We start from the raw sequence: 21,257 nt of genomic DNA on the forward strand, positions 1-21,257 counted from the left end.
AAAAAGTTATTCAGAAGTTAATATCTATTTGCAGTAATATTAAAAGTCACTGGAGTTTTGTACGTGAGGGTTGTAAATTTTCACATACTATTTTCGGTTAATGGATTATTTATTTAATACTTTGTGTAAGGACTCGGCCTTTCAATATATAAGATAGGACTCGGTCTTGATACAAGAGAGGACTCGGCCTCGTTACAAGAGAGGACTCGGCCTCGTTACAAGAGAGGACTCGGCCTCTTGATATATAAAGAGACTTATAAAAAACTGAATTTAGTCGTATCGATATTTCACCGACAAAAAACTTTCTCTCTGATCTGTCGATCTCGGATCGAAGCGGCAGAGTGATATCGAGTCTCTTCACCTCGGGTGGAAATGCCGTCGCGGGCGTCCCCGATTGGCTCTCGATCTTGCGCGTGCGGGTTTCGTCGGTGGATTATAGTGCTCGTTTAGCGGCATATTTAAAATGATGCATGTTTGCATTCGACGAGCGCGTCGAACGTCGAAATCGGTAGTGGGCCCACTAATATTATTATTTCTCGTCGCACAATACTCCCCCCGTTGAGAGGGTACGGATCAATTATAAATTAGGTTATCCTAATTCATCGCATACATATAGAGTACGGATCAATTATAAATTAGGTTATCCTAATTCATCGCATACACTTATCGATTAATTATTTGCTATATGTTATTCGATCGGAAGCGGACAGATGCACTTCACTGGTCGCTTCATTTCTCCCATCGCTGTTTTGACGGTGACTGCTCGGGTCACTCCGTCTTCGCCAGGATAAATGTCGATGATCTTCCCCAATGCCCATTGATAGCATGGAAGATTTTTCTCCTTAAGGAGAACGATCGCTCCGATGTTAACATTTTCTCCGTTCTTTGTCTATTTGTGTCGAATTTGGAGTTCGTTGAGGTATTCCAAGTTCCACCGGGTCCAAAAGTCCTGTAGCAACCTTCGTGATGTGTTGCCAAGTGGACAAGCGGTTGGCTGGGACAGACGTTAAATCAAGTTCGGGCAATGATATCAATGATTTACCGATCAAACAATGTGCAGGGGTTAGGACTAGAACATCATTTGGATCTGATGATAGAAATGAAAGGGGTCTGGAATTCAAAATTCCTTCGACTTCGATCGTAAAAGTGTTCAACTCTTCAAAGGTGAATAGAAGGTCTTTGACCACGCGTTTAAAATGGTGTTTAAACAATTTTACTGTCGTTTCCCACCGAAGTGTGGTGCCATGGCGGGCATAAAATGCCATGTGATATGTTTCTCGACCGAAAATCGATTCACCTGAGATTTGTGTACATCGGAATTAAAGAGAACGTATAGCTCTCTTAAATGATTGTCAGCTCCTCTAAAATTAGTTCCATTGTTCGAATAGACATGCGCGGGTATGCCTCGTCTCGCTATAAAGCGCCGTAACGCTGCGAGAAACCCGTCTGTTGTCAAATCGCTTACAACTTCTAAATGCACAGCCTTTACGGCCATGCATACGAACACGCACACGTATGTCTTGACTTTATTTCGGTTTCGATGTTTCTTTTCTTTAACATGGAATGGCCCGCAAAAGTCAATTCCCGTATGATAGAACGGGGTCGCATTGCATACTCGCATTTTCGGAAGATTGCTCATTTTGTATTGAACTGTCTCGGCATTAAAATGAAAACATCGCACGTATGACCTTACAATTTTACGCACCTGATTGCGGCCGTCAAGGATCCAGAATTTACGTCTTATGAGATATAGAGTTGTTTGTACTCCTGTGTGATAATGTTTTTCGTGCGTTTCTCTAATGATGAGATCGGTTAAAAAATGACGACTCGGAAGTAAAATAGGATAATTTTGCGGAAACGCTAATTCTGACATTTTAAGGTGTCCACCGACTCGAATTAAACCATTTTCATCGATAAATGGATTTAGTGCGGCAATATTAGTTTTATTTATATTACGTTTGTTTGTTAATTCGTTTAATTCTTGCGCAAAGCTTGATGCTTGAATGAGTTTCATTAATTTTATTTCCGTTTCGTCGATTTCTTTCGCGCATAATAGGCCGTGGTGTTTGTTTTGAGATCGGAAACGTAAACACAAGGTAAGGACTCTCAATAATCTCATATATGATGAATATTTTTTGAGTATTTCGAAATCATGTGAAACCGTTGTTAAACAAATATTTTTTTTCAATTCCGATATCTCTTCTAATGTTGCCCTTCCGTTGTACCATTTATCTTCAATATCTGATAGCCACGACGGACCGGAAAACCATACCTGATTCTTGACAAGAGCATTCGGTAATTGACCTCGAGATAAAGCATCGGCTGGGTTGTCTTCCGACTTAATGTGTCGCCAAATTTGCGGATGAGTGAGTTTCTGGATTTGCGCGACGCGATGCGCTACGAATGTTTTTAGGCAATGCGGCGGCGTTCTAATCCAATGCAGTGCGATAGTAGAATCGCTCCATAACATTATTTTATCAGGAACGATTCCCATTGCACATTGCACCTCATCGTGTAATTTAGCCAACAAAAGTGCGCCACACAACTCTAGACGAGGTATGGTGGTCGATTTTAATGGGGCTACTCGTGACTTGGCGCAAAGTAATCGACAGTGTACCTCGCGATTTTGGGTTTCAGAGCGCAAATATATGCATATGCCATAACTTTCTTGACTCGCGTCACAAAAACCGTGAATTTGAACATTCGCGTAATCCGGCGTCAATACGAGGCGATCAATCGATATATCATTGATTAATTCTAACTGCGTCGCGAAGTTGATCCACGCGGTGTGAATGTCAGCTGAAATTGATTCATCCCAATCTAGTTTATTCCGCCATAAATTCTGCATCAACCTTTTGGCGTATAATATAACAGGCCCTAATATACCTAACGGATCGTAAATTTTGGCAATAACTAAGAAGATAATTCTTTTCGTAATTCTTTCTGCGTGATTGATCGAGCGCGCCGAGTAACGTAGTACGTCGTTAGATGCGTGCCATGATATGCCTAGCGTTTTTAAACAACTCTCCTTATCTAACATCAGATTCGAATTTATCGCGTCGGGTTCTACATCGTTGATAACACAAGCGTTGTTGGATGCCCATTGTCGTATATGGAACCCGCCTCGAGATAATAACGCGGTTACGTCATCTCGTACTGCGCGAGCTTCATCGATAGTATTAGCCCCGGTTAATAAATCGTCGACATATAGATGGTTTTTGAGTACTTGGGCGGCTACAGGAAATTCTGCGCCTTCGTCGTCGGCTAATTTGTGAATTGTTCTTATCGTGAGATAGGGGGATGATGATACACCAAACGTGAGGGTATTAAGTTGTAGAGTTTTTATTTGATGACCGTGACGCCACAACAATCGTTGATATATCCTATCGCTTTCGTGTAGCCATATCTGCCGGTACATTTTTTCTATATCGGCAGTAATAACATATTTATAGGTGCGGAATCGTATTAAGTGTGTGAACAATGTATTTTGTATCGTCGGTCCTGTCATTAGCATATCATTTAAGAATGTGCCTGTACTTGATTTCGCAGACGCGTCGAATACTACCCGAGTTTTCGTAGTAACGCTCGTGGACTTGATCACAGCGTGATGTGGTAGATAAAAACCGTTATCAATCGGATCTTCGATTATAGACATTTGGTTCAAATCTAAATATTCTTGTATCACTTGCGAGTAGGCGTCCCTCAGACTATTGTTTGAATTAAATTTCCGCTCAAGAGAGTTTAAGCGTTTAAGAGCAGACATTCGCGATTCGCCGAGACGTCTCTCACTTTTGCGAAATGGTAATCGTACCGTGTAACGACCGTCCTTATCGCGTGTAACGTTTTCTAAGAAATGTTTTTCGCATTCGATATCCTCGGGAGATTTCGGGAACTCTGATGGGAGATCATTGATTGTCAAAAATTTAGTAATTAGTTGTTCAAGGCTGGTTAATTGACACGTGACGTTTTTCACGTGATTTTGGGAAGTTATTCCGCCCGCTACTATCCAACCGAGACGAGTCTTTTGCAAATATAATTCTATTTTTTAGCGATTTTCTAGAGATAAATCGATCTGCCCGATCGAAAATAGTGAAATGGTTGTTCCAGATCCTAGTAATAAATCAACCGTTCGCGGTATATATGAAATTCAGGGTCAGCTAATTTAATATTTGACGGTATTTTAATGAGATGACGTGGGTATATTTCGGCCGGAACTAAATTTGCTATTGTCGGGATAGATAGATATACTAATCTTTTTCGATATTCGTTATGCAATGATTGGATTACGATTGAGGTAATACCTCGTGATACCGTGTTCGTGGAATTGATGGCACTGACCGTTGATGTGTAGGGAATTATGGGGAGTCTTAAAGATTTCGCGAATTTCTTGGAGATGAAATTGGTGCATGTATCTAATAGTGCGCGGCATTTAATCCAATTACGATCACGATCTTGCACGAATACGGTTGCTGTTGTCATCAATTGAAGCGTTAAATCCGCGATATTCGTGGTTAAGATTGCCGATTCGCCGCTCTTTTTATAATGTCATTCGTGTTTCGTTTCCTTACATTCTTTTGCATTGGTTGCGTAGATGTAGATTTGTTCGTTTCCATGTGTAAAAGAGTGTTATGACGCTTTTGACAGATGGTGCAACTGCTATAATTGCACGTCTTGCCGATATGTGAGCGTCAACAGTTGTAACAAAGCTTCGCGTTTCGCACTCGATCCTTTTAGGAACGGTTAATTGTTTAAACGCGGAACATTTGAATAACGGATGTTGTTTATTTTTACATGCCGTGCAATTGGTTGTGCCGACTACGAACGCTTTATTGGATATCCGTGCCTTTCTACTGAATGTATATTTATCGTCTTCTCGTTTTGACGTCTCGCAAACGCGTTTGGATACTCGAACTGCTGTCTTGTATAGGAATTCGTATAATTCATCGATCTTTGGAAATTCATCCCGGCCTAGTGTTTCTTCCCACTTTTCGGCCGTGGACTTCGGTAATTTGCCTTCTAATATATTCATGAGTATTTCGGATCCTACCGTGACTCCCAATGCGGCTAAGGATGCAACGTGTTGCTGCGCGTCATCAGCAAGTTTTGAAAGACCGTCCGTGGTTTCTTTCTCTACGAGGGGTAAATTTAAAAGTAATGAGAGATGTCGCGAAATCAAAATTCGTTTCACTTCATAAGAGCGTTTTAATAGCTCCCACGCCTTTGCGTAATTTGAGCCTTCAATCGATAAAATCTTTAATTTATTAGCTGCTTCGTCCGTTATACGGATTTTAAGTATTGCAATTTTTGTACATCCTCTAAGTCTGTCTGGGAATCGATCATGGCGATAAAAGAATTTTTAAACAAGAGCCAATTCTCATAACGACCGTTGAATTTAGGCAACGCTTCTGGTAACTTTACTCGTCGCTTTGTGTATACCGCCATTCCCGAACCGTGCGGCTGTATCATGTTACTCGTATTGTCAGTGTCGGCGGAAGACGCGGGGGTTTGGGTGGAACGCGCGGAGATATTGAGAATCCTTTCAACCTTGCCGACAAGTGTGTAAAATCTATCTTGTACGTTCGCGAATTCATCTTTGTGTTGATCGCTTGTTTCAAGTAATAAGAGTTCGTCGTTAAACTTCATATTTATGATAGAGTTCTGTGACTCGATTCATGCGTATCTTTAAAGCGGCTTTGTCGTATTGTTCACGTACAATCCAATTAGTGAGACTGGTCATTTGCGATTTTAACGAAGTTCGTTTCTGAACGAGTAATTTGATTCGATTGGCCATAATGTTTTTTTGAATATTGGGAAAGGTTGGAGATATGTGTATAGGAAGTTGTTTGATCGGTTATTCGTTATTTGTTTGCAATGTACTTGCCGTTTATGCGTCTGTCCCAGCGTAATTTGTTCCTCGTATCGTTCTGCGTAATTCAATCCGTGATTCCGTTGCAGGCGGTTTGACGCGTGCCTTATGCACTCTGACTTGTTTATCTCTCATTGTCGGTTATGGGGGTTCACCTTTTTTTTGCGAACACCTCACAGGAGGCACCATGGAGTTTTGTACGTGAGGGTTGTAAATGTTCACATACTATTTTCGGTTAATGGATTATTTATTTAATACTTTGTGTAAGAGAGGACTCGGCCTTGATACAAGAGAGGACTCGGCCTTGATACAAGAGAGGACTCGGCCTCGTTACAAGAGAGGACTCGGCCTCTTGATATATAAAGAGACTTATAAAAAACTGAATTTAGTCGTATCGATATTTCACCGACAAAAAACTTTCTCTCTGATCTGTCGATCTCGGATCGAAGCGGCAGAGTGATATCGAGTCTCCTCACCTCGGGTGGGAGATGCCGTCGCGGACGTCCCCGATTGGCTCTCGATCTTGCGCGTTTAGTCGATGGATTATAGTGCTCGTTTAGCGGCATATTTAAAATGACGCATATTCGCATTCGACGAGCGCGTCGAACGTCGAAATCGGTAGTGGGCCCACTAATATTATTATTTCTCGTCGCACCAGTTACCCTTGTTCATAATTTCCATTAAAATATTTAATTAAATTATATTGTAGAGTCAGGTTATTTTTTACCTAAAATTTATAAACAAAGAATTCAAATCGCAAGCAGGTCACAAACAGATGATAATTTTACGTCATAATTAAATGTTTTAATATTTATTTAATTCATTTGTTAATGCATTTCTTAATGTTCTTAATTTTATTTTCTTTATACTTCTAAAATTGTATTTTTTATCATAATAAGTGTATTTCACTATAAGTTATGTTTTTGTTATATTCTCTGTAACATATATTTTATTTAATATATTAATGTTTTTATAATATATAATATACACTACTCAAAAGAAAATAGGGAACACTTTTCATACGTCAAAAAATAGGTTATCTTCAAACTATTGTAACTCAGTGAAAAATCATCGTACGCAAATTTAAAGAAAAGCATTTTGAAGCTTGAAGTTTCAACTTTAACATGCAATCGATAATTTTTTTAAAAAATTTTATCTTCTCAGTGCTATCCCTTAAAAAAACGCGCACAGTTTATTTTCTTAAAATTACGTATTTTTGACGCTCTGTAGCTAGATAAGAAAAATTCTCTCGACAATCTCAAGTCAATTTCCATAAAATACAATGTTTTACCTACAAAATGCTTTCTTAAAAATTTTCTTACGATTTTTTTGGCCGAGTTACATGACTTTGAAGCTAAACTTGCATTTTTCAGAAAAATTGACGATACTCGGCAAAAAATCATCATACAAAAATTTAAAGAAGAGCATTTTGAAGCTTGAAGTTTTAGCTTTAACATGCTATCGATAGTTTTAGAAAATTTTTTTATCTTTTCAGTGTACCCTAAGAAAAAGAAACACTGTTTTTTTCATAAAATTACTTATTTTTGACATTCTGCAGTTTTATAAAAAATTTTTCTCGGAAAATTCAAGTCAATTTCCATAAAATATAACTTTACCTACAAAATGCTTTTTTAAAAATATTTCGACGATTTTTTTTGGCCGAGTTACATGACTTTAAAGTCAACTTAAATTTTATTGAAAAATGACATTCTCCGCCGGCATTAGCATTACCCAATATGCATCACATGGAGGTTGCCGGTCGGATTTTGCACATCACGTGCGTGCGTGCGTACGTGCGTGCGTGCGTGCGTGCGCGCGTGCGTGTGTGTGTGTGTGTGTGTGTGTGTGTGTGTGCGCGCGCGCGCGTGCGTTTGGATTGTGTATTTCCTCTTCTTTGCTCAATTACTACTTGTAGACGCTCTCGCATATTTATACATCTCTCTATCAAATTCTGCGGAATTTCGTTCCAAATTTGTATTAACATGTCCGCTAAATCATTTAAATTTTGCGGCTGTTGATCGCGACGTCTTAATCGTCGTTTCATTTCGTCCCATATGTGCTCGATTGGATTTAAGTCCGGGCTATTAGCAGGATGGTCCAGCAATATAATATTGTGTTCTTCAAGAAAACGGCGAGTTATGTTCGCCGTATGAGGACGAGCGTTGTCTTGCATAAATATGAAATTGCGATGTAAAGAACGGAGAAGCAAAACGTGAGGTCGCAGGATTTCATTTACATATCGCACACTTGTTATTGATGGAGGTGGCAGAATTATCAAGTCCGTCCGTCTCCTCATTGATACACACTCCCATACCATAACCGAACCGTTGTTATGTGCCCGCACTAGCATAACACAATGCCGATCGTATCGTTCATTTCGACGACGCCAATTACGTATACGAGGGTCATTACCGTAATGTAATGATAAAACCGAGAGGTGTATAAATATGCGAGAGCGTCTGCAAGCGGTAATTGAGCAAAGAGGAGGAAATACACAATACTAAACGCACACACAGACACACATATACACACAGCAGAGAGGGTTTGGAGTCGTTAAATACTGCGGAAGTGACGAACTGCGGGGTCCTTATCTCTGCTGTGACGCACGCACGCACGCACGCACGCACGCACACATACACGTGATGTGCAAAATCCGACCGGCAACCTCCACATGGTGCATATTGGATAATGCTAATGCCGGCGGAGAATGTCATTTTTCAATAAAATTTAAGGTTGACTAAAGTCATGTAACTCGGCCAAAAAAATCGTCGAAATATTTTTAAAAAAGCATTTTAGGTAAAGTGTTATATTTTATGGAAATTGATTTGAATTTTCCGAGAAAAATTTTTTTATAAAACTGCAGAATGTCAAAAATAAGTAATTTTATGAAAAAAACAGTGTTTCTTTTTCTTAGGGTACACTGAAAAGAAAAAAATTTTCTAAAACTATCGATAGCATGTTAAAGCTGAAACTTCAAGCTTCAAAATGCTTTTTTTTTTAATTTTTGTATGATGATTTTTCGCCGAGTATCGTCAATTTTTCTGAAAAACGCAAGTTTAGCTTCAAAGTCATGTAACTCGGCCAAAAAAATCGTAAGAAAATTTTTAAGAAAGCATTTTGTAGGTAAAACATTGTATTTTATGGAAATTGACTTGAGATTGTCGAGAGAATTTTTCTTATCTAGCTACAGAGCGTCAAAAATACGTAATTTTAAGAAAAAAAAACTGTGCGCGCTTTTTTAAAGGATAGCACTGAGAAGATAAAATTTTTAAAAAAAATTATCGATTGCATGTTAAAGTTGAAACTTCAAACTTCAAAATGCTTTTTTTTTAAATTTGCGTACGATGATTTTTCACTGAGTTACAATAGTTTGAAAATAGCTTATTTTTTGACGTATGAAAAGTGTTACCTATTTTCTTTTGAGTAGTGTATATATATATATATATACACTATATATGTACACATATATGTACACTAATATTTATTCTATTTTTATTATTGCAACTCTTAACAATCTATAATACCTATTATATTTCTACATCATTATATTCTTTCATTTCAGTTGTTTTTATTGAACTTTATTTCTTACTTTTTTTACTTTACTTTCTGATTCCTATTAATTTTTGCTTGTTTGTTGGGTTTAACTGGTTAGATTGATATCAACTGCTACATTATTTGCAATCCTATACACTTTAACATTAATCCAAATCATTGCACGCTGAAAATAAGATACTTATCAATGATTATTAACTGTTAATATATCTTATTAATTATAGTAATTAATAAGATTAATTCATTTAATATTCTTTTAGGATTGCATTGAAATATCTGGCATTTCCAAAGATGTCTTTTATAGTTAACAAGAACAAAATTATCTTATTACACAATGCAAAGATCAATTTGTAATATATGATATGAAACAAATGTAAGTTATACATAAATTATTCTAAATTTTCATATATATATATATATATATATATATATACATATATATGTATGTATATATATGTATGTATATATATGTATGTGTATATATGTATGTATATATATGTATGTATATATATGATAATAATATGATAATGAAGAAACAATATGATATTTACTTCAAGTTTTTGATTTTTATCTTTGTCAATAATTTACTAACTTTTAACATCACGTTTTATATATATTGTTTTATTATATTATTAATATATTCTTGAAATATATTAACATTAAAAACAAAAAATCATTACTAGAATTTATTTAATTTAAAAATACTTTACACACACATACAGAGTTATGACTTAATACTGTTCAAATTAAGCGGTCGTACAATTCACAACATGGCTGACCGTCACGTGATCGATTACGGCTACATCAAAGGTGCCTACACTCACTGTTCCTACTGTATGTAGTTATACTGTGGTTCAGTCCTTCAAGCAATGTATGTGCGTATCGCGTAATAATGGCACGCGTGTGCGTACATTTTGCGTTCGGAAAACATATGATTTGAGATGCTGTTTTTATTCAACTTTCACTTAAATAATAAAGATAGAATAACACACTTTTAGCATGTAATTAAGACCGTATCAAAATTTAGCTGTAAAATCCTTTTAAAGTAATATATCTAACTGTAAGTAAATTATATCTACGTAATAGATTTTGAAACAATATATAAACAAAAAATATATAAATATATATATGTATGTAAATTAAATTAGAATTAACATATATTGATATGAATATATGTAAACTATTGTATATATGTATATATGATAAATTAATGCGTAGAGAACAATACTTCTATTTAAAAACAAACAAATGCCTTTTTTGGACTCGTGATTTTTGATTCTTGTATAAAATCGAAATAAAGTCAAAATATTGAAATTTTTAATATGCAAGAGTCACGAGTCCAAAAAGACATTTGTTGGTTTTTAAAAAGAAATATTGTTCTCTACGCATTAATTTATCATTTCCATTATACATCGAAAAATAAACAATTTCGAATTCTGTTCGATATGAACACTCCGTTGACATGATATCGAGAACATTGACGTCGTTTCGACATTGAATTGACATCAGCCTTCTCGCTGGGGCAATATATATATATATATATATATATATATATATATATTGTAACGTTGCCGTCACGACGGGCCTCAACGAGAAGGCTGATGTCAATTCAATGTCGAAACGACGTCAATGTCTTCGATATCATATCAACGGAGTGTTCATATCAAACAGAATATATATATATATATATATATATATAAAATACCTTCGTTATATCATGAAACTTATATTTATTTATTTATGATACTAATTCTCGCGCATGTGTGCGTGTGTGCGCGCTCGCGCGCGCGCGTGCGTGTGTGTGTATAGTACAATAGTTTACTTTATATATAATAGTATATAATTATCAAAGATAAAATTACCTAAAAATTGTGCTTAAAAAAATTTTAAAATGGTATTAGAACAATATAATAATCATATATGGTTATCAAGGAAATAATAAATATAATATTAACATTGAAATATATACCATACTGGAATGAGCACTGCCATACCCTCACCACGGTTATTGCGGCCACTAAGAGATAGCTAAATTAGGACGTTCCTTTCTCTTTTTATCGTGTACTATCATGCCTGAAAATATATACTTCAATGGTCTACACTGTAAAAAGATTCTAAAAAAATTCTGTAAAAAATTTTTTAAAAATTTGAAGAAAAATTTATTTTAAATTATATATGGAAACGTTATGCTTATGTACAAATAAATTTAAATAATTTTAAATAATTTTTATGTTAACTTTTAATTTCTTTACTCATGTTTTTGAAAATATATTATTTAATTAAAAATAAAATTTAACAAATTAAACTCTAGATTATGTTACAGATGATATCTTTCTTAATCTTTCTTAAAGATAAATGTTTTAGAATGAGTAGTACATAGAGTCACGTGGTTGCCTTAGTTAGTCAGATAAAAACAACAACGTCCTAATTGAACTATCGCAGTCACACAATCTTGGCCGCCAATCAGAAGCGCAGTGCTCATTCCAGTATGGTATATATTTCAATGAATATTAATAATATATACAAAATGTTTAGTTTTCTTTAAAAAGATAATTTTTATTATTATAAGATTTCTATGTATCATTCAAAAGATTGGTATGTAGAAAAGTTGATTTTTATTATTATCAGATTTGTGCAATTCAACAGAATGATATATAGAATTCAAAAGATTTATATGTACAATTTAAAAACAGAATAATCTTCATAATATAATAATTTCTGATAGTAGATATTACACATGCCGAGTGGACTGTCTTACATATTTTTTATTAATAAAAAAAGTAGCAGGATTTTTGTTTTATTTACCAAAAAACTGTAAGTTTAGCCGATCATTTGGTACATGTATCAAGGTTATGTTCTTTTCTGTCGCTTTATAGTAAAAGATATTGCTAGTATATCAGTAAAAATCAAATTTTTCTTTAGATTGTAAATACTTTCTATAAAAAATAGTTAAGATAAATATCAATTATTTAAAACTAAATTAATATCTATTGTTTCAAACCAAACTTAAGTTTATAAAAACATTTATCAATAAATCTCCGAAATAATAAATTTAACTTTTCCGCCAGCTTTGGCTATTACATATGGCAGATTGGATCACCAATCAGCAATTGATAGCCGGTGTCTTAACTCTTAGGGTGCAATCCCATGGACTGATATTTTACGCGTACGCGTATTGCGTAACCAATCATATCTTTCTATTCTTTTAGATTGTTTAACAGAAATATTAAACATCGTAATTGATTGGTTACGCGATACGCGTTACGCGCAAAATATCAGTCCATGGGATCGCACCCTTACTAGAGGAACTCTACTTACTACTATGCAGTACCCCAGCCACAGACTTCTATACTATAGACCGCTAACTTCCTTATATATTAGACCTAAAAAGTGACCCCGAAAAATATGTACATTGGTAGGATAGAGAAAAGGAGGGGATAGATATGTAATATGGCTGCTATAGAAAACTCGTATGTGAGTGATATTGCTTTAAATTCAACCAATCAGCGTGACTGTCATACTACCAATGATGACGCATACACATAAGTTTTGTACATATTTTTCGGGGTTATGTATTTTGCCGGAGTTAGCAGTCTAGTTATAGAAGTCTGTGACCCCAGCTCGAATGACGTCAGGGTACCCAGAACCGTGCTTCTATGTACTTTATTTTCTTTGGTAATGAGTTGAACATTCAGGCCAGTATTTAGAGTCCGTTCTTATATATAAGATCATCTTAAGACATGTTTTTAGTCCACTTAAGACTACGTTTAGCCAATCAGATGGCCGAATAGAATTTTAAGACCTTACTTAAGACGAGCTTCAATATAAGAACGGACTATGAATACCGGCCTCAGAATTATGATAAAAGTCAGATGTTTGTAGAAAAGATCATAGAAAACCATTGACCAATCAGGATTTGCTAGAAAAAGTAAGAGATGGTACTTTCTAGAGTTCCTATAAGTAGAGTTGTGCCAATACCGCTTCCTCATTGTGATTGGCTTCGCCATTTTTCGTTAAATTTCCGGCATAGCTTGACACCTTTTTTTTTTTTTTACGTGAGGAAATGCGTTACGCATCCCCCGAGGAGCGGAAACTCCCCGAGGGTATGTGGGATTCCCCCCTATTTATCGGGGTATACCCACTAAAACCTCACGGTGGTCCTCTCGGCGGTTGGCGGGTGGGCTCTGGGGTCGCTTTCGCATTCTACCAGGACCCACCCCCGCCTGTCTCCCCCAGATGATCGAGGGGAGATTCCCTGCCTTTTGATGCGCCACTGAGAAAAGCCTCAGTGACGCATCAACGACGGCGTTGCAGGATCACCACGCAACCCCGCCGTCTTCCCTGGAACCAAGGTGCAATCACAGTATATACAGTAGCGCAACTCTCTGTCGGCACCTTTGATGTTTGTGTAGCATAAAATGGAGTGCGCATGCGCGAAATCAGCGAGTATAATCAGTACTGTCATTTGAACTTTTCTCTCATTCTTTCTTTGTTTCTTCTCTCTTTTCAACATCCATCTCTGCGGGCGCGTTTGGAGAGACTTTATTAGCGCTAATAGCGTTATTCTATCTCTTTTCAACTTTCAGCGAGTAACAAAGATAGAATAACGCTGTTAGCGCTAATAGGGTCTCCCCAAGCGCAGCTTGTAAAAAATTAATTAATTAATTAAAGTATTAATAAAAGTACATTATACATTTATTTATGAATACAATAAATAAAAAGAAATATTTGTTAAATACATTTACAAATATATTAATTTATTTATAGTTGTATTTTATAATATATGACATATATTTTACAATTGAAAAAAATTAAGTTATATCTAATTATGGTTAAGTAATATATATATATATATATATATATATATAAGCATATAAAATATGAACAATTACAATTGTATCACATACAAAATAACTATGAAAAATGAAATAAAGAATTAAAAGTGTGGGCCGGCCAAGGGGTACTGTGGGACTCGATCTGGGAAGGTGTCCCATATAATACCACACTAAAACCTCTCTTTGAAGGGGAGAGAGCAGATATATTCCTCTCCCTCCTTGCACCGGAAAATGTCTTCCGATGTCTATTTGTTACCCATACGGGAGGGACTGTTTATGTAGGTATGTATATAAGTATATATATGTATGTATGTACATACATACATATATATATTACAAATTATGAACTTTCAAATCTATCACCTGACCCATACCTCAGCTACTCGATCCACCTCAGTATGAATCAGAGAGATAAGAAAAGAAAGAGGAAAAGAACATATCGTCCTACAATTATACATTAAAGAAAACGTTAACTTACATTAACTTACATTATAACTTACATTAATAACTTACATTAATTTACATAATACATTAAATTACATTAACTTACATTATAATATGTATAATATAATAAACATAACATAATGATCAAACATTAATGATATTAATAATATAGAATTAAGTTTGTCTTCTTAAATTTTTGACTTGCTTGTATGGTAACTATATCTCTTCCAAACAACGTTCATCCTAGATGAATAACATAATATTATAAGTATAAAAAAGATAATAAAAAATATAATAGATGAGATAAATAAACATTAGTTATAGAACATCATTTTATATAATGTAACGCATATAAACATAAAATATAATACACACTCATGTAATTAACAAAAGATTCAAACATGCATTACTTAACATACAATAAAATATAATATACACACACATGCAAATAACACATAATAAATAGAGTGAACGCAAAAGAAAACAGAATAATAGAGAAAATGAACACATTAAAGAAGTTATAAAACTGAAAATACGAATATAAAACATGTGATGTAGTTAATAAATGTTATATTAATGTAATGTAAAAAATATACCGAATTTACCCTGTTAATTTAATATCTAATATATACATTTAATCATACATACAATGTGCAGTTAATAAATATAATATTAATAAATATTATATAATTAGAATTAGAAAAGATATACGCAGAATTCACACATTGTTAATTAACAAACTTAACATTAAAATTACATGCAATAAGCAATATAAAAATTAATATAAAAATAAATTATAAAAATAAGACTGTATACACATACAAACATAATTTAATATCATAAAAAAGTTTATAAATGTGAAACATTTAAAAGTTTCCTATTTTTCTTACTAATACTTTTGCATGATTTATTATGTTGTGATAGCGTAAAATAAATACGCATGCGTAAAAATAATTTTATCAAAAAAATTGTAGGAAAATCTGAGCATGGTGGTTCGAAAGCTACAGTTTGTGCTAACTGGAAAAGGTAGTTGCCAATATTTTTTTTAAAACAATTATTTTCAAAATTTTTTACAAATAATTCTTCCAACTGAAGTATATGAGAACAAAAATTGTTATTCGATATATGTAAATTTCCATACAAATTATTTTTATCACTGAAATAAGCCCGAAAAGAACAATATAAAGTTGTATCATCTAAGACAGCCTTACTTTCATTTACAAAAGTTATACATGCATTACATGAATGAATTTGTAAACATTTTTTAATTAAAAATCCGCACACATATGTAAATGCATTTTGTTCTGGCAGATCCATAGAATAATAATCATGGCTTGGGATATCTAAAATTTTACGTAGCAAAGCTGGACTAACATTTGGATTTAAACATGGTTTTTTGATAATATTCAACATTTGATCACTATCTTGAGCACAATTTTGACTTTCTGAATGTTGTAAAAATTTAATACTAAGTAATTTCTTGAAAGCACGTATAAACTTAATTGGTGTCGGATTCAAAGAATTATCACCTTGTTGCCTAATAGAACCAAAGAAGTTTTCGACACAATCTTGATTAATTCTTCGGGTTCGAAGATAAGAAAAATTAAAAGATTTTAATGTATCCCACAATTGCATTATACTTTTAATTGTTATCTGCTAGCACTCAAAACATTTAATTCTTACATTAATATGTGAACCGTTGGCATCAATTATTTTAATATCTTTAAAAAGATGTAACATTTGTTTTAAAAATTTAATTTGTTTTTCACTACCAGTAAAAACTTTCCCATATTCTTTTGGGTTATTTAATGAAGATGAATTTAATGTATCAAATAATTTGTCCATTTTTTCTATAAAATCTATTGTGCCAACTGCTTCACTTGAAAGAAAACCATACGACATTTGCGTGCACATCCCCGCAGCTACTCGATTGCTAAATACTTGAACAGCATATTTTACTTTCATTCGTTGGAAAGAATTCGGTTCAAGGTGAAATTTGAATAATTTAGGAGCCATTTTTATCCATTGCTTGGAATCTTTGTTATAAAAATCAACTATATATTTCCACGAAACAATTTTATTAATATCAAATAGAAAGTTATATTTTAATAAATTGTTACGAAGTGCTTTCATTAAATGAGGAGTATCAAAAATATATAATACTTTCTCCTCATTAACTAAAAAAGTTGTATTTTCTGTCGAAATAGCTAACTCACGAGATAGCTGCATAAAATTAGGCCCCATATTTGACACCAATGCATGCACGATAGCATTCGAATTTCGCAACTTAACAATAACATCAAATATAATTTGTTTTAAAACGTTGCTTTGACATGCTGTTTCTATCAAACAAAAACAAACGGGAAATTTCCAATTTCCTGCAATGCTACGTGCCATTAATACTAAAGCACTTTTCACTGGTTGATGTGATTTTTCGTAACCCGTATCTTGAAAACCAATTATATTATCTTCTGATATATTATAAAATAAATGAGATTTCAAACTTAACTCATCAACAGTCAATATGCAATGTCTTTCAATTGGTGGCAATGCTTGAAATATTTCACTTAATGCTTCAAAAATTTTATCATTAATACCGGGTACTATTTTCCACGATTGTGTAAATAATTGCAGAGAACGTATGGAAGGTAAAATAAAATGTTTTATTAACTCTCTATAATTACGCGGACCTGACAAAAATAATGATAACGCAAATTGTTTGAAATCGGAATCATATTTTCTTCCACGTTTCTTTTTAGTCAAAGCATCGATTTGTGCAGACAATAGTTTTAAAAAATTTCCTGAAAATAACTTACCACTTAATTCTCGCATATTTTCGACATCATTAACTTCTTCTTTTACTGCAGTCTTCTTCTTCTTTTCTTGTTTTAATCGAAGTCGTCTGACAATTTGTCGCAACCTGTTGTTTTGTTGTTTTAATTTCAGAACTTGCCTGAGTAGGTTTTTTTTGCGAGGACTCTTATCTGAAGAATTTTTCATCTTTGCGTGCTTCTACATGTGCTTCTGTAAAATATCCAAATTTATTTGCTATTGAAAAAACAAAACTGTGAAAAAATTCTACTTTACAAAATAAAAAGAGTAAAGTTTTAAAATTATATAATAAATTACAAAATGAACGATTGCATAAAATTCATACTACTATTATTTATTACAATTAATAATTATATAATTAAATTTTGTTATATAAATAAAAAAACAACAAAATAAAATATTAAATATTAGATAATATTAAAAATGTAATTATACAAATAATGTAATACACACATACACACACACATGTATATGTAATATTAATGACATTTTTATAACTATTCATTATCAAAGTTTATATAAAAATAAAATTAATATTACAAAGATAATACTTTATAATAAATAAACTTACTGTTCAGCTTTGGCATTCACAGCATCCATATTATTATTGACATGCACATTAGCATCCAGATTATTGTTTACATAATTGCCATTAATTGGCAGTCTCCATACACTGTACATCACTGTAAAATATCATACAATTATATTATTATATTGTATTATATTATTTTAATTTGATTTGATTTTAATAGAAAAAATATTATTTAATTATTGTAACCTTCTGCTTCCTTCTTGTTCTGTTATAATTTATATTTCTTCTATTGACCTTCTTTCATTTAGATCTGTATTTCTATAAAAAATATATGGTATTATAATACTCTATATTCTACTATCATTATAATAAACAAAGTATTATTATTATTATTAAAAATTGATTTAGGAAAATAATATAAAGTAAAAACTCACTCTCTATCGAAAGCTGGACCAAAAAATATTGTGGGTATAGCATCTGGATGTAAACGCATTATTGTTTTTCTTATTAGCCATTTCTCTTCAAAATGAAAATGACATATCGTACAATTGCAGTAAGCATAATTTGGCCCTTTTAATTCTAAGTCCAGTCTTTTAGATGCCTTTATCCATTTCAACCACCTGTATTGACAATTTAATATTTCATAAATGTAAAAATATATGATATCTACATAAATAACTTAAAAAAAAAATATATATATATAATGTACACATTTTAGAAATAATAATTAAAACATATACCTGTCATGCTCTTTCGGAAATTTAAAAAAGTGCCGTTTCTTATCTATATTGACACTCATACATCCTGGCACTGCACACCATTGTTTTCCCTTTTTATTCATTTTTTTAATATTTTTCTTTTCAATCAACCTGAAACAAAGCTAAAATCAAAGTGTAACTAAAATCAAAGTTTTATACAAGAGATTTGAAAATCTGTATAAATATTTATATAGGTTAACTATCCTCTTAAAAAGCTTCACTACACTTTCACTAATAATTTTAAACACTGTCACAACACTGTCACTTCACTTTACAATTGTCTTCACTTTATAACACTAATTTTCACTACACTCGCGTTATTTTTCCTGACATAAATATTACGCCGGCATTTAAACGCTGAAAGAGAGCGAAAATCTAAAGAGGAAGTGAGAGAAAAGTTCAGATGGCGATACTAACTATACTCGTTGACTTCGCGCATGCGCACTCCATTTTATGCTACACAAAATCAGGAGAGTTGCGCTACTGTATATACTGTGGTGCAATGGGGAGTGGGTGTTCCCGCACCCATTCCCCTTGACCCCTGGGGGGAAGTGAAAAATTAATTCTCACTTCCCCCCGCTAATGACCGGATCTTATGGTCAGGTTGGGGCGAGGGGGGTCTCAAAGACCCCCGAGTTTACTGCCCCGTGGGGGAGAGGGGAGGAAGACAACGTCTAACCGCTTCCTCCCCCACAGCCCCCTCATCCGTTTGGATGAGAGGGCATTGTTACCCCTGGGTGGGGGCACACCTACACCTCCATTATGGAGGTGGCATCCGAGTCCCCTGGGGAGGGAGGAGCCGACACATCGGTCCCCACTCCTCTACAGAGGACTCCCTCTTTCTCCGGGCCACCTCCGTCGGGGGGGACGCCTTCCTCTCATCCGACAGAGGAGCCCCACGCCTCCTCTTCTTCTTCTTCCTCCCTTCCACATGAGGGGAGGAACATTCCACGCCCCCCACCCAGAGCGTGATTAGCGGGGACTTCCAGGTCTGCACAAAGCGCACACCTGAGCGTCTCCCTACACCCCCAGTTGAGGTGTCCAGGGACGCCACACCGGTAGCACCGGTCGCCCCTGAACACCTCAGACCTACAAGCGGCGCCAATGTGACCTCCCTGAGGCATTTGAAACACCTCAGGGGGCCACCGGCGCCGCTCCCTCTCCTCTCCTTCCCCTCTTTTTCAAGAGGGGAAGAAGACCGACCCGGGCCCTTGCCCCTTTTAACGAGGGGGGACTTCCCCGGGACCGGTCTCTCCCCCCGTCTGCTCCTTCCTCCGGCCCCTTTCGCCGTCACCTGCACCCAGGAGGGCTGTACGGCGGCCCCTTCGGCCAAGGCGGTCCTCACCTCATCCCTAACAAGGCCACGGAGGAAATCCGCATCCACACAGGGATGCGGAGCCTCCGCAGCCTTGGGGGTCTCCCTTACGGAGACCCACGTCTATCTTATCTAGGGGGGCAGGTCGCACCTGCATCCCCACATTCTTTTCTGGCACCACCACTTGCGTGGTAGCGTCAGAATGGGGGGCCACATGCTGAAACATGTGGTCCCCCCCTCCGTTTGGGTGGAGTTGTCTCTGGCCTCCACACGCGTGAGGGCCCCGACATACTCCATCTTGATGGACTCTTTCCGGATGAACCGACCGACATCGCCGAAAATGGTGTTAAGTACACCCATCAACGCGTCGATCAGCTCATCCTGATCGTCCTCATCCTCTTTCCACTCTATCCACGCCTCTGAATCCTGCACTCCCATATAGGACTTAAACGTCCTATCAAGAGTGCAGAGGAGGGACCTGGATACCTCCTTCCAGACGATCGCTGGTTCCCTCGGGGACCTCGTCGGCAAACCCCCGGGTGGCCCTTCGCATGATGGCGACGAGGGGAGAACAGAAACAATATCCCCTCCTCCCGCCGGCCCGCAACATCCGAAACTGCGGATTTACGCTTCCGGTTTGACCATCCCATAAAATGACTCGCTCTTGGCACCCCTCCGGGTCGCCCGGGGTTGTGGGTCCTAGGACCCGACGACCACACCGGGGTCTCCTTCTGGGTGAGCCCCTCCACCACGGCAAGGTGGCGAGTCGTCGGGGGGAGGGGGCATAGCTTGACACCTAACCTAAGAAAATGCAAGTGTTTTGAACTCCAACAAAACACGTATTATGTGCGGGAGCCGATACACGGCATCCCCATGAGAGAAGCTATTAAGTATCCGCTTTAATTCTATCCTTCTTGCCTCACACTCCTTATTTTAAGCATGCGCTGGTCGCCTGCTGCGCAGCGAAAGCTGCGTCTCTCGTCATAGTGTCTCTCGTCCAGCAAGATACTTGCTGGGATGCCGTGTATCGACTGCCGCACATAATACGTGTTTTGTTAGAGTTCAAAACACTTGCATTATCTGCTCTTGGCCGATACACGGCATCTCCATGAGAGATGTGTTT

General features: G+C 35.7%; 1 protein-coding gene and 1 long non-coding RNA gene across 2 annotated transcripts; both read right to left on the reverse strand.

Moving 5' to 3' along the window:
- Nucleotides 1-688: 688 nt before the first annotated feature.
- On the reverse strand, nt 689-5,643 carry LOC140663606 (uncharacterized). Its single transcript, XM_072887864.1, has 5 exons — nt 5,451-5,643; nt 4,792-5,130; nt 4,302-4,469; nt 1,706-3,894; nt 689-889 (listed from the first exon to the last, which is right to left on the reverse strand). The coding sequence occupies exons 1-5, from the start codon at nt 5,641-5,643 to the stop codon at nt 689-691; spliced, it is 3,090 nt and encodes a 1,029-aa protein (XP_072743965.1).
- An 8,726-nt stretch (nt 5,644-14,369) lies between these two features.
- On the reverse strand, nt 14,370-20,003 carry LOC140664078 (uncharacterized). Its single transcript, XR_012046382.1, has 6 exons — nt 18,802-20,003; nt 18,496-18,681; nt 18,308-18,379; nt 18,101-18,212; nt 17,514-17,721; nt 14,370-14,940 (listed from the first exon to the last, which is right to left on the reverse strand). It is a non-coding gene; the product is annotated as an uncharacterized lncRNA (long non-coding RNA).
- Nucleotides 20,004-21,257: the final 1,254 nt, after the last annotated feature.

Source organism: Anoplolepis gracilipes, chromosome 3 (genome assembly GCF_047496725.1).
Source record: "Anoplolepis gracilipes chromosome 3, ASM4749672v1, whole genome shotgun sequence".
NCBI lineage: Eukaryota > Metazoa > Arthropoda > Insecta > Hymenoptera > Formicidae > Anoplolepis > Anoplolepis gracilipes.